Source organism: Seriola aureovittata, chromosome 6, assembly GCF_021018895.1.
Source record: "Seriola aureovittata isolate HTS-2021-v1 ecotype China chromosome 6, ASM2101889v1, whole genome shotgun sequence".
Taxonomy (NCBI): Eukaryota; Metazoa; Chordata; class Actinopteri; order Carangiformes; family Carangidae; genus Seriola; species Seriola aureovittata.
Window position 1 is genome coordinate 17,514,255 of NC_079369.1, and position 13,175 is coordinate 17,527,429.

General features: G+C 40.7%; 1 protein-coding gene across 1 annotated transcript; it reads right to left on the reverse strand.

Annotated features, from left to right (window-relative positions):
• Window positions 1-340: 340 nt before the first annotated feature.
• On the reverse strand, window positions 341-12,064 carry comp (cartilage oligomeric matrix protein). Its single transcript, XM_056378330.1, has 19 exons — window positions 11,911-12,064; window positions 9,063-9,136; window positions 8,206-8,257; window positions 7,592-7,740; window positions 7,234-7,371; window positions 6,407-6,484; window positions 5,999-6,151; window positions 5,623-5,727; window positions 5,025-5,132; window positions 4,732-4,891; window positions 4,334-4,452; window positions 3,514-3,566; window positions 3,213-3,406; window positions 2,916-3,094; window positions 2,759-2,807; window positions 2,302-2,498; window positions 1,688-1,860; window positions 1,276-1,415; window positions 341-780 (listed from the first exon to the last, which is right to left on the reverse strand). Exons 1-19 carry the CDS (start codon window positions 11,975-11,977, stop codon window positions 722-724), a joined length of 2,247 nt encoding a protein of 748 aa, XP_056234305.1. The 5' UTR covers window positions 11,978-12,064; the 3' UTR covers window positions 341-721.
• Window positions 12,065-13,175: the final 1,111 nt, after the last annotated feature.

Sequence of the window (13,175 nt, forward strand, 5' to 3'; positions counted from 1 at the left end):
TATGAGAGGGATTACTAATATTGGATAACGTATAGAACCTTTCATTTATAGAGCACGTTTCTAGATATTTAAAGACTCGTTACATGACAAAAATATAATATTCCTGATCTTTTTTTTTCGAAAATTTGCATCATCACCAACAATAATTTTTTCCCACTGATGCATTTGACATGTTTACAATTTAAAGTTACGTCTAAAATCAATTATTTCACAATTGGTTTTGTGCTAATACTCTCTGGTTATTGATCAGAGAGGCTATAATCTATTTGAAAATGCACAATCGCCATAATAAATTGTCACAGTTAGAAGTTAGAGTTTAAATTCATCCAGATACTGCTCATAATTTACCAAAATCCACATTTATTCAATATTGACAGTTTAATCTTTGCAATAGTTCTTCCTTCAGAAAGTATACATTGAAAGTTATAAAAAATATAGATGATGATATTTCGTTTCAATATTATTTCAGACAAATTTCTTCAAAAAAACTGTTTATGTTTTATTTTTTAATCGCTGGTTTCCTCTGAGGATTTTTTTACAGCCGTGAAGTTTCCGCTTCTCTGTCAGGAGTTTGGAGCGCAGTCGATCTGTTGTCGTCTTCATTTCAGAGACGTCTCTTGGACTTTTCATTCAACTTTTTGTGTGACAATGATTTTCTTTCTGAGACACCGTTGTGCGTTGGAAAGTGTTCCCAGAATTCCCTGGGCTCGTCCCCGTTTCATCAGGCCACCAGCTGGACCTGCTGGGCTCTGTAGGTGTCAAAGTCCTCAGGAAGAGTGTCTGAAACAAGACACAGCATGAGGTGGAATCAGTTTAGTTCAGTTTGAGCAGCCAAAGGAAAAATACTCCACAAGGAGAAGGAAAATTTGTTCTGTTCTTACACGATTGCTGCATTTACACAGCCTCTATTTTCCATTTGTGTTTGTACAGTAAGTATAAAACAAGTTTGCACACCCAAATTTATCAGAATGCTCTTTCAATTTCTTCTAAAACATGGAGAGTAAAATGTTCAGATGTGTTCTTTGCCCTTCTTCAATCATTTTACTTCATATCAAGCCATTTCCAACTAATTAGCTTTTTAATAACTGAGGTAAGTAGTAGTAAGTACTAATAACCTTTGTTAAACTGTTTAAAAACATTAATGCTCAGTTTAAAATATCATTTTGTTTAGAACTTAAATACAAAACCAACGACAAGTAGCTGATAAATGTCGCTGTAAAAGAGCAGTTTGTGGCCACAGTCGCGTCTCTCAAACCTCTGTGACGCGTCACTCACCGTTGCAGCGATAACGCAGGTTCGCCCAGATGATGTTCTCCTGGGAGAAGCAGAAGACTCCTAGTCGGCCTCCTCTCATCGTGGTGTCGATGATTACACCTGTGTCCGCCACCATCTGAGGACCCTCGTAAAAACGAACTCTGCACACCAACAAAGAGAAGGTAACAACACAGCGAAGCATGGAGTCATGATTTGTACATATGTTATTCAGTCTGTAAACAAGATAATTTAGAATATGCTTGAATATTTTTTCTCTCTCTCTCTCTCTCGCTCTCTCTCCCTTTTGGTAGCAGCTGCCAGTTTCTCCCACCTGCCAGTCTTGGTGCTAAGCTAAAGGCTAACCATGTCAAGGATCAAACTTACCGCACAGAGATTAAACTGATTTAAAAACAATCTCATCTAACTGATGTACCTGATGTAGCCGTCAGCGGGCCGGTGTTGGAGGAACCAGCGGTACGAAGTCTTGTCCTTCCAGCCAACATTGCGAGCATCTTTCCACAGGAGTTTCACCTGGTCACTGGTGTCACCGGTGTGCCACAGCGCGTTCCTCAGGTTCTCGCCTGGACCTGTGTTTGACTTCACGGCCTTTTGGAAACCACAAATGACAAAGTCTGAGTCTCTGGACCAACTGATGTCTTTGGCCCTTTGATTGCAGCAGATCATTAAGCTTGTCATGGCAGCTCTTGGGTGTTTATGCATATCTTGAGGAAGAATGGAGTATTGTCAACATAAAGACACAAGCAAGAAGTAAATGTACACAAGGCCACTGGCTAATAGCTGGCCACTGAGGTTTACCCCAAACAAACAGGTTATGTCTTCCTCCTCTGTTCCTGAGAAATGCTGATATTTCGGCACCAAAGCACCATTTATAAAGGTTTTATAAGCTGTAATTTTAATGGCTTTATAAATCAGTTTAATAGTGCTTTAGAGATCAGTCACAAGCATAAGAAAGCCATTTAAAAATCTAAAATGTGAATGTGTCTTTACAATATTATTTCTTTTCTTATTGGCGGAGCAGCACACTACCTTCAGTTGGATGCCAGGTTCTGCCACAGCTCTGAATGGGTTTGCCTGCCAGTAGATCTGCTCCACCTGCTTCCACATCACCACGTAGAAACTGGAGCTGTCCTGGTAGCCGAAGATAAATCCTGCGTAGTCGTCGTCCGTTACCGTATTTACATGAAAGGTCCCTTCAAAATCCACGCCGCTGAAAGCAGTGTAACCTGTGGGGGAAAATGTTGCACACATGTATGACTAGATATGGTAACGGACCAGCTACAGTTTTAAAGCACAAAGTGAAATTTATGGATACTTTGATCTTTATAGAAAGATTGAAGTTAAGCTGGTGGTGGCAGCTTCATATTCACCGTGCACTCATGAGAGAGGTGTCAGTCTTCTCATCTAATTCTTTGCAAGAAGCCTAATGAGCTACTTTCCCAAAATGTCAAAGTATTCCTTTAAACAGCTGATATGATGCACTTACCAACAGCCAACCCAGGATCACTGTTCATCGTCTGGACAATCTCTCTTCCCTGCAAGATTAAAAAAAAACCATGGATTTAAGATTTAATCAGATTAGAAGAAGTGTTTTGGGACACAAGAAATACAACAACAACAAAAGGAAAAAACAATGACTTAACCTGGTTCAGCACCACCCAGTTGGGGTCAATCTGTGCATCTCCCTCCGGATCTAAAACGACAGTCTGGTACTCCCTGAAGTCAGTGAGGGTGACTTCAGCATTTTCTGGACAAACATCGATGGTGTCGATGATAGTGTCGTTGTCAAAATCCGTCTCACAAACATTACCTATACCATTGCCTGAGGAGATAAATTAAAGAGCAGTTGTTGACTGACTTAAGAAGAAAACTTTTTCTTTATTTGTTGTTTAAGAAAATGACAGGAATTTCTCCTTTGATATGTCAGGAGTGCTGCCCACCGTCAGAGTCCTCCTGCAGAGGGTTGGGGATCAGACGGCAGTTATCGGGACCGGGCGGCAGCAGGTCTGGGATGCCGTCATTGTCATCATCATCGTCACACTCGTCACCCTTGCCGTCTTTGTCGGTGTCGAGCTGAGAGCTGTTGATGACAGCTGGGCAGTTGTCCCGAGAGTCTTGGTGACCATCACCGTCACTGGATAGACGAGAGTTTGATTTTATTGTCGTGTGAAAGTTTTTGATTTCCAGTACGACACAGAGAACTATTGTATTTGTGATGTGACTGATTAGGTCACACGATACCTGTCCTTGTTGGTGTCGCAGGGGTCTCCGATCAAGTCGTTATCAGCATCCATCTGAGAGAGTTAATGTGAGTTATTGTTGAGAGGAAACTGAACAAGGTCTGTGTTACCTTTGACAAAACAGGCAGCAAGGCAATGAACCCAACATATCTGCTGACATCTTTAATTACGTGACAGTTTTTATAAACGTCATTAGCAGGAGGGCAGCCAAAACAAGAACTTTAAGTTGTTCTTTAAGCCTTTTGTTCAGATCAGTCATCAGTCATTGTGCTTAGTGGTGAAAACTATTCATATATTTACATTTTTTGCTCTTGAAGAACCTTATTACAGCTTATTACTGATGGATTATAAAGTTAGAAAAGTTTTGGTTATTGTACATGAGAGATGTGTTTTTGATGCGGCTCAGTTGGAAAAGGTGATGTCAGTTTTTTACAAAATATGAATCAAAATCTGATGACAGTTGTTTACTCATGGAAAAAGACCACTGTCATTCAAATCGGACCAAACTAAACCCAACAGTCCGACTCTTTTTTTTAACTTTAACTTTGATTGTCATGAATATTTGATGTGTGAGTTGCAACCACATCCATTTAGCATTCCTCTTTAATTTGCAAAATGTTTTTATACTTCCTTACTCTTACTCTTACTTACTCTTCTGTCTGAGGAATTGAACCTGTTCATACTTCGGCTCGACAGACTGACCAGTAAGATGATCATACTCTTTGAGTTAAAATGGCTCTTATAACACATGTTGAGTTTCAGTATGTAAACAGCATGGGAGCAGTATGTAACCAGAAGAGCATGAAACACAGTCTTCTGACCTGGTCGGGGTTGGGAACATAAGGACAGCTGTCGCAGGCGTCTCCCACTTTGTCTCCGTCTCGATCTTTCTGGTCGGTGTTGGGAACCCTTTTGCAGTTATCCAGGTGATTGGGGATTCCTGAGATTCAAGTGTTCATCGGTGAATGTGAAAAGTCAACCCCTGATTTTTCTTACACTGAAGTCGTATAGCTGCATGTATTCATCAATGATACAATCATACCTCAAGTTGTAGGCCTCATTCATATCAATGTTTGCAAATATTGCTATGACAAATCAAAACCTACATACTCACATCCCCTTTTAGTCCATTTAGAAATGGATTGTCTGTCCTGTAATATATACATACATATATATATATATATATATATATATACAATGACCCATATGGCATACTAACCATCCCCGTCAATATCTTCATCACACTCATCACCAAATTCATCCACATCTGTGTCTTTCTGGTCGTTGTTTTTCACAGCACGACAGTTGTCGCAGGCGTCACCAAAGTCGTCCTCATCAATGTTCCTCTGATCCACGTTGGGCACCAGCACACAGTTGTCCTGAAAAGACGCTGTTTTAGTTTCGGGAAGTGAAGTGACTTGAAAACATATACAGTGTGTACACAAGCCATTCTTTAATTTGTATCTCTTTTAAATGATTTTCATTTTTCATCACTGTCTTTAATGTATGAACCTGCATGTTGGGGATCCCGTCTCCATCTGCATCCTCATCACAGGCGTCTCCTATTCCGTCTTTGTCTGCATCTTCTTGACCAGAGTTGGGAACAGTAAGGCAATTATCCTGAAAAGAATTTTGCTCACTATTAATTAACGTTGACTACAAGAAAGCAAAACCAAAAAATCAGGTACAATTAAGTTAAGAAAGGGAGATGGCAGGCAAAAAAGGACAACCAAAACCCATTTATTGCACCAGTATAGTGTATGATACACAGTGTTTTGGATCAGTTTCTCCTTCCATGAAGAGCGTGTTTCAATTCAAGAGCTGCTGAAACTAAGATATGTTAGTTTTAGTTTAGAATTTTACCGTCCCATGATGGTCTAATTGTTGTTTCTAATGCAATTCAAGCCCCAAACATTGGCCTGAAACAAAGACTTTTCAGTTTCTGACAAAGTGTCAACAAAAGTTAACTTTAAATACTCTACAATTTCTCACTCTCACTCTCTCTATATATATTACGACAGCTACAACGACAGTTGTTATTCTTTGTAGATGACTATATTGTGATCATTTACACTGTTTTTTGTATCGTGGAAATAAATTAGTTACTCACCTTGTTACAGTTCCTCTCAGGACAGTCCAGCTTCTCATCGGGGAAACCATCGATGTCAATGTCAGAACCGCAGAGGTAGCCGTTACCAGCCCATCCAACTCCACACTGTGCGGATGGAAAGTGTTTTATGAACTGTCCCGACTGTTTTCATTGGCTCTGTTGTACACTGCACTAAGTCCTCTAACAGGCCTGCGATTGCACAATATTTGGCACAAAGTGCTCAAAGTTTTATATTTCAAAGAGTTGGGTCAAAAATGTTTAAACAGCTTCATGGTATGTTTTGCAGCTCTGTACAAACTCAGCTACTACTACTGTATATTTAATGCTTGCCAACCTTTTCCCCGAGGAAAAGAAGTCTAATGTTTAATTTGTTCACCTGACACTCGATTGCCCCCTCTCGATGTACGATGCACTCTGCGCTGGCGTGGCAGGGGTTGGGCTGTCCATTCCCGCAGGCTCTCTCAGGCTTGCAGCCACGTCTCTGATCGCCAACGTAGCCCGGCTTACAGGGACCACACCTGAACGAGCCCTGATGATACACAGAGGCACTGACTCCATCAGCATCAGAGCTCAAGGTTCACACCTACACCTATAGGCAAAAGAACCACCAGCCCTCTGACTGGACTTGTGATTGAACTGACACTGTCCAATCAGCATCAGGTTTTGAAGACATGGTCAACATTTCTAACATTGTTAGTCCTCTTTTCTTATATACGAGTTATAAAGTACTGTATTAGCAGCAGATTCCCCTCAAGCATGACATGTTCCTAGTGATTATACTCACAGGTGTGTTCATACAGACTGAGTTCTCCACACAGCCTCCACTGTTGGAGGCCTCACACTCATTGATGTCCTTGCACACCTTGATAGGAAAAGCAGACAGAAAGAACATCCAGTAACTTTAATGGGCTTCCATGTCAAGATCGAAATAAGAGGCAAAATGAAGTGCAGTGAAGTGAAAGCAGTCTTGTGTTTCAGATTGAAGTGGTGCTGAAACGGTCCAGTGCGCTCTGTTTGACATTCTGTGTGGAGAGGGAGGAGGTGTTGCTGATGGATGTAGAAAGGAGCTGGTGAAAGGGACAAGACGAACGTGTTGAGGTAGAGAGGGGAAAATGGCTACTCCTGTATGTTTTCCTCCAGACTTACCACAGTCTCATAATAGGGGAGAAGATGTTTTAAAAAATTTTTTTGAATTTATTTATAAATTACTTTATTTTTCACAAATTTATTTTTAAATATCTAATTAAATAGGTTGTGCAGCAGTTACTGTGGATGAATGATACTACTGTCCATACAGTTAGTCTTCATCTTTTTAATAAAATATTGATGACATATTGTTTTTAATACCTAAATATTTAAAACTACCACCACTTCAACTGAAATAACCACATTGATTTAGTTTATCTATAAAATATCTTATTATTATAATAATCATCAAGATTCACTTACTAGCATCCGCAGGGTGTGTGATATGGTCAAGAAAGAATCTCCATGCTCAGTAATTTATGAGCCTGAGTCACTTTGTTTTCTTCTTTTGTTCTGACAGTGGATGTAGTGGTTTAGAGGAGCTGAACAGTGTGTTTGTATGTGTGTGTGTTCACCGTTGCTGACCTGTTTATTGGCGGTGGCGTAGGCAAGGCCGACGCCCTGGACCTGGGGCCCAGTGTATCCAGCAGGACAGGAACCACAGCGGAAGCCGGGGGAGGTGTTGATGCAGCGCACACCCATGTGACAAGGCATCACTGTACACTGCCAACAACAGAGATACACAAACACACACATGAGGATGTTATTCATGATCAATTCCTGGCTCTGCTACACCACGTAAGCTGATGATGATCAATTGTTTTGAAGTGCATCAATCACAAAACAAATATTCTTTTCTTTTAACAAGCCCTGCACAGTAACTCAGATGTTTTCAGTGGCTAATGTATTATGTCGTGACATATTGTATCATATCTCTGTGTACCTCGTCCACGTCAGTGCAGTGGGTACCGTTACCCTGCATACCATCAGGACAGGGTCCACACTTTACACCCTGAGGTGTCTCCATACACTTCACCCCTGGGTGGCACGGGTTGGGCACACAGGAAGAACGAGGCTGCATTCCTCCCATCCCTGAGGAGAGAGAAGATCAAGTATCTTGTGTTTCAGTGCAGTGAAGTGTCGTTTCATACGATGCTTATCTAACTTTGCTCTGATGATTTGTGTCTAATTCGCTTTGACGGATTCTGTGGTATATCAGCTTTATATGATGATATGGAGCTTCCATCAACACACAAAAATATTAATGCATTCTGTCCTGATAATAGTCATGTATACATCTTGCTATGCACATCTTTAAAATCTGGGGGAAAAAACTATGGATAAAGTGTGTTATCAATTCCAGGTCTTCAAACTTATTGAAAATGGATGTGGAAATTGGCTTTTACTATCAGCCTACAACTCAGGACAACAGCCAGAGTTTTCAAATTCATTTTCAAAATGTAAGTGGGGGAGTAATTTCAACATGGAAATGATGTACTTTCAAACATGAACTGGAGTGTATTAAGTACATTAAGGGTTTCTGGCAGGTCAACTCACCACAGGCTTCACACTCCATCACTGTGTTCTTCAGGAATACTATCTCTTTTATCTGAAAAATACAGTGGATCAATAGATTATCATTTACTGGCACAGACATACAGTTTGTATGATTCCTCAACACAATAAGTAGCAAACTGAATCTGATTATCTGCCCATGCAAGTTTAGTAAGGTTTTGTCACCTAGCCGTTTGGAAAACAGCTGTTTACTTATCGGTCTAGAAGAAATTTTGTGAGTTCAGCAGCAATTTCCCCATGAGCTGTCTCTTTATATCGCCTCTACTTCTATCGTGTATTTCCTTCTTACTGAAGTAAGCATGCTAACCAGCTAGCCCTGGTCCAGCTGGTCTGTCTCATTACTGTCCGATACTGAGTCACTGTAGCGTCCCGGCAGCCGTGCAGAAGTAAGGCTGCAATGGCAGAAGCTTTTGGAAAGACTCCTAAAAAAAACAGCTGTTACTGCTAATGGTGGCTATGTAGCGTTAGCTTACAAATAGCTCCTTTTATTTACAATGGTTATCAATTAAAATGCAACATTTTTGAGGCCTAAATAATTATGATGAATCAATGAATTTTAGCTTTTAGAGCTTTTAAGTAGAAACAAGGGTAGAGTATTTGAGTTTTATCTCTTCATATCTAAAATGCATCTGATTTATTTTTTGGGCAACTGATAAGTGATGGGTTTAACATTTAGTCTAATTTTTATCTGCAGAAATAATTATGAAGTATGACCTCGCACCAGATCATAAGCAGCCCTGTGTGTGTGCGCAGACTCATGAGTTGTGCACAGCTGAGTATGATGAAGATGACGAGATCGCTAACTGTGCACCAGCTGTGGAAGTGAAGATGGTTTTTACCTGTTGTTTCAGAAGCTCTTTGATCTCAGCCAGCGCAAGGTTAGTCATTTTAATCTGGCTGATAATTTCTCCATCTGGATTTGGAAAAAAAACAAAAACATTCAGCAATGTATTGCACTTACAACGATTAGAAGAGATACATTACATAACTATTTATATTACCAGCTGATTTACCCTCTTAAGTGAACCAGTCTACTCATGTGCAGAGTTTAACTATGTGTGAGATATAACCCTTTTAACACACAGTGCCCAAACTGCAAGGGTTTAAAAGTAACTGGTACTAAATGTTTCTTGGGCAGCTGAGTCGTTGTAACATTAGTTCATAAAAGAGCTCTCACATGGCTCAGAGTTGACTGAGAGTGATTTAGATGGGAAGCCTGAGACACAGAAAGGCCAGGCGGAACAAAGAGCAAAGAAAAATGTAACAGCTCATGACCCAAAGCCACAACCTCATCTGTCAAACATGGTGGTGCTTCTGTTATGGCTTTTACGTATGCAAACCAATGGAACTGACACACTGGCATTTGTTGAGGATTTCACTGCTGACAAAATCAACAGGATGAATGCAGGTCGACATGAGCATTCTGTGTGTTCACATTCAGTAAAATGAATCTAAACTCACTGGATGATTTCACCATTTAGCAGGACAACTGTCCTAAATGTATGGTCAAAGCAAGCAAAGGGTGAGGAGGTAGAAAATCCTCGAGTCCTGTGAGTCAATCACCTGATCTCAGTCTGATTGAGCTGCATTTCACTTGCTGAAGACCAGACTAGAGATAGAGACCCCACAGCTGAAGGCTGCTGCACTGAAGGCCTGGGACAGAATCACCAGGGATGATACAGAGCTTCTGCTGATGTCTATGGGGGTAAGGATTTAGGTAGTCATTCCCTTAAAAGGATTTTCCAAGACAATATTAAATCTACTCACATTAAATCTGAAACTTGGTACTTTAATGTTGTATCCATTATACTTATTCAAATTAAATGTGCTGAAGCTCAGAGCCTGAAATGCAAAAAAATATGTGGACTGTATGTACAGTACACAGAAGCACTCCATCGAACGCCAAAACAAACAGTCGTAAAACCTTGTTCCAGGTGGATGCCTCTTTAGAGGTCTTTGCACCTCATCAGTTTTTCTGTGGATACTCTGTTGGCTGAACATCTGGGACTGGAAGCTCACAGGGGGCAGCGGTTACAACACACATGTCCTCCTGTACAACATGATGCACTGCCTCTTATCTAATAGTCTAACACCTGACATTCCTCAGCCACCACAGACCTCACTTGTATCCACTGCCCACGCTTTCACTGGAGTCGGAGATGTTTTGATTGGAGCTGGAAAACTGATTTTCCAGATATGGAATGATACAAAATTTTATGTAAGTTGCAAAAAGTTATGTAATTTTTTCATGTTGCATGCGTACAGGAACTAAACTCTGTGGACATCCTGGTGTTTTTACAGCGTGTCACTGTAAGTCCAAGTACCGAGTCCCAGGTTTGAATATGATCTGGATTTTCAGTGCAGATAATGAAATGTAAACCATCTGTCACCATAACCATCCTACAAAGCAGAGAGGCTGAAAAGTTGCTTATTCAAATCAATAAACTCTGGAGTTTCAGCCTGTACTTTGTCTGGTATAACCACTAGCTTATGGTGGTAACTAACTGACATTACTACGTCTGTTTTCTGATTTTATGAGTCTTCTCCTATTGTTCTACTGTTACACTGTGTTTTAACATGTCAAAGAAACATTTTTCGTTTTATCACGAAAGTAAAAAAAGCAATTCAATAGAAAAATTACAAAATGAAGGGAAACTTTGTGTGACTGAGCAGTGAGAGTGAAACAAAACAGTGGAGTCACGAGCCAGTTCAGAGGAAAATTCTCTGCTCTCGTTGTCACATTGTTTTCACATTATTGATATGTTGTTATTATAAAGAATATTGATTGTACCAACTCTGAAATTTCTCTTTAAGTCCACAAAAATGTGAAAAAAAACAAAAACTGCAGTGGTTCTCAGTTTACAGACCCTGTGGCTGTCAGATTCGTAAACCTCCAGCCAGGCTGGGATACTGTTTGTGTTCAGGTGTAGTCAGATCTTGATGGACCGTACTGCTTGTACTAATTGACCCAAAGACCCCAACATCCCCCCTTCAGTCACTTCAGACATCACCTCTTCCCCCAGAGGAGCCGTATAAGGGCAGAAATCTCCCCAGTGTGAAGCGCAGGAAATGTGTTCTTCTCATTAGCAGCAACTCTGTTTACTGAAAGAATTCCACAGCACAGAGAAAAGATACTGGAAATAAATCTCTCCCACCACTAATAGAAAGGTTGGAGGATTTTTTTTTTTCCTTCAACAGAAAGCTCACAGTGATTGTTTTTCCTCATTGTGTGTAAATACATTTATGTCCTCAAAGCTTTGCAGGGAATACTCAAACTCCAGAGTCCTCTGAGTTATTTTACCTTGACAAGTCAATTTTGTGTTTCCTCGAGAAGTCAGATTCTTGGTTTTCTAATTATAAAAATAAAATAAAATAATAAGCAAATACCTTTTTTGTAAACAAAATTGTGGCTTAATTTTGATTAATTTATAGGATGTTCTCAGACATTTTTGCGATGCCATTTTCCCAGTGAGATAAGTCAGTTTTCATTTTATTGTTTCCCAGCCCAAAGCTTGTTTCAAGTCATGTTGTCATACTGTGCTGCTGCTTTTTGCAGTCATTACCTGTCTTATATAGTCATGTGTATTTTAGTGATTTCTATGCTGTGTGGTGAAATGAGGACAATAAAGTTCCTATCTAGCAAACCTATTTAAAATGACTATAAAATCTAAAAAGAGTTTGGCTCACCTCTCTGTCCTTCTGCAACGTGTTGTCCCATGCACAGCGCGCAGGTCAGCACCAGGGACCACAGCATGATTTAATCTCTGCAGCTCTTCAGGTACAGCAGATCTGTGTCTTCTCTCTCCCCTTCCTTGAGCTCAGTATCAGTGGACCCCGTGCAAACCTGGTTCCCGCATAGTTTTAGTCTTTCCTCCCCTGCTTTGGCTTTATACCAACCCCCCCCCCCCACTCCTCAACCGCCCCACTCACACCCCCACTCCCTGGCTTACATCCCCAATCCCAGTCCTACAAATCACTTCTTTGGAAATGAGGATAGGGGTTTGATTGCACAACATGAGACATCCACACATATAACAGAAGCATCAGTCTCTGTGTGGTTTCCATTCAGGTCATACCAAAGTGGGCCAATTGAAAGGACCGGTTATGCTTCACTAACAGCTAGGTAGGGCTACATAGTACAAATCAAAAGGGGGTTTTAGTCGGTTGGTTGGTGTTTTCGGTTCAGTGTATTTTAGACAAACTGGCCTGCTGGAAGAACGCAACCCACTGCAGGGCCAGTGTGGATCCAACTGGGGCTCTGCAGCAGGACTGGTTTTGATGCTTCAGGTACTGGAGACGGGCAGGAATCGAATCACACACTGCACCACTGGCTGACTGATTGTGAACAAACCCATCGCACCACCAGGTCCCCTTCACACTGGGTGTTTCCCCTAATCGCGCTTTTCAATCGTTACTTCGGGTTTTGGACTACAAAATTCACAGAGCCTCCTAAAGATCAACCTTTAGAGCTTCAGTCTTTTAAGAACATGAGCTCTTTGGTCAGACAAATGATCAAATGATATTTGAACTGAGACACTCGAGCTTTATTTCTTTCACATTCTGACTCCTTCATTTAGACATTGGCTGTAAGAGAAAGAATGGAGCATTCCTTTTACTAAATACCGCAGCATATCAGTTCTGGGCTTGATTTTATGAGGCTCCATGAATTTTAAATCCCAACACCCAAAGTGAAGACTCACAGCTCTTAATTGTCAGAGCAAACGGCTCAGGGTGTCAGAGGCTTGCTCTGAAGTCTTGACGTAGTGGGTTCAGTCCTTTGGTGAATTTTGAAGCCAAACAACCAGATGAAACATTTGTTTCAAGTGTCTTTGACCCAAAATAACTTATTTATAAGACTCAAGAAAATGAGGGATGATTATCTGACTATGCAGCTCGTGCTGTTACAGAACTTTTTGGAAGGTTTGTGGGTATGAGTTTGATTGTTATGGGGC

Excerpts from the sequence above, each read along its gene's own strand:
- comp (XM_056378330.1), bottom strand. The coding sequence starts at position 11,977 with ATGCTGTGGTCCCTGGTGCTGACCTGCGCGCTGTGCATGGGACAACAC. Across the intron at positions 6,485-7,233 it reads ACGCCACCGCCAATAAACAG|GTGTGCAAGGACATCAATGA; the intron begins GTCAGCAACGGT and ends TTTCCTATCAAG. Across the intron at positions 5,133-5,622 it reads CTGAGAGGAACTGTAACAAG|GATAATTGCCTTACTGTTCC; the intron begins GTGAGTAACTAA and ends AATTCTTTTCAG.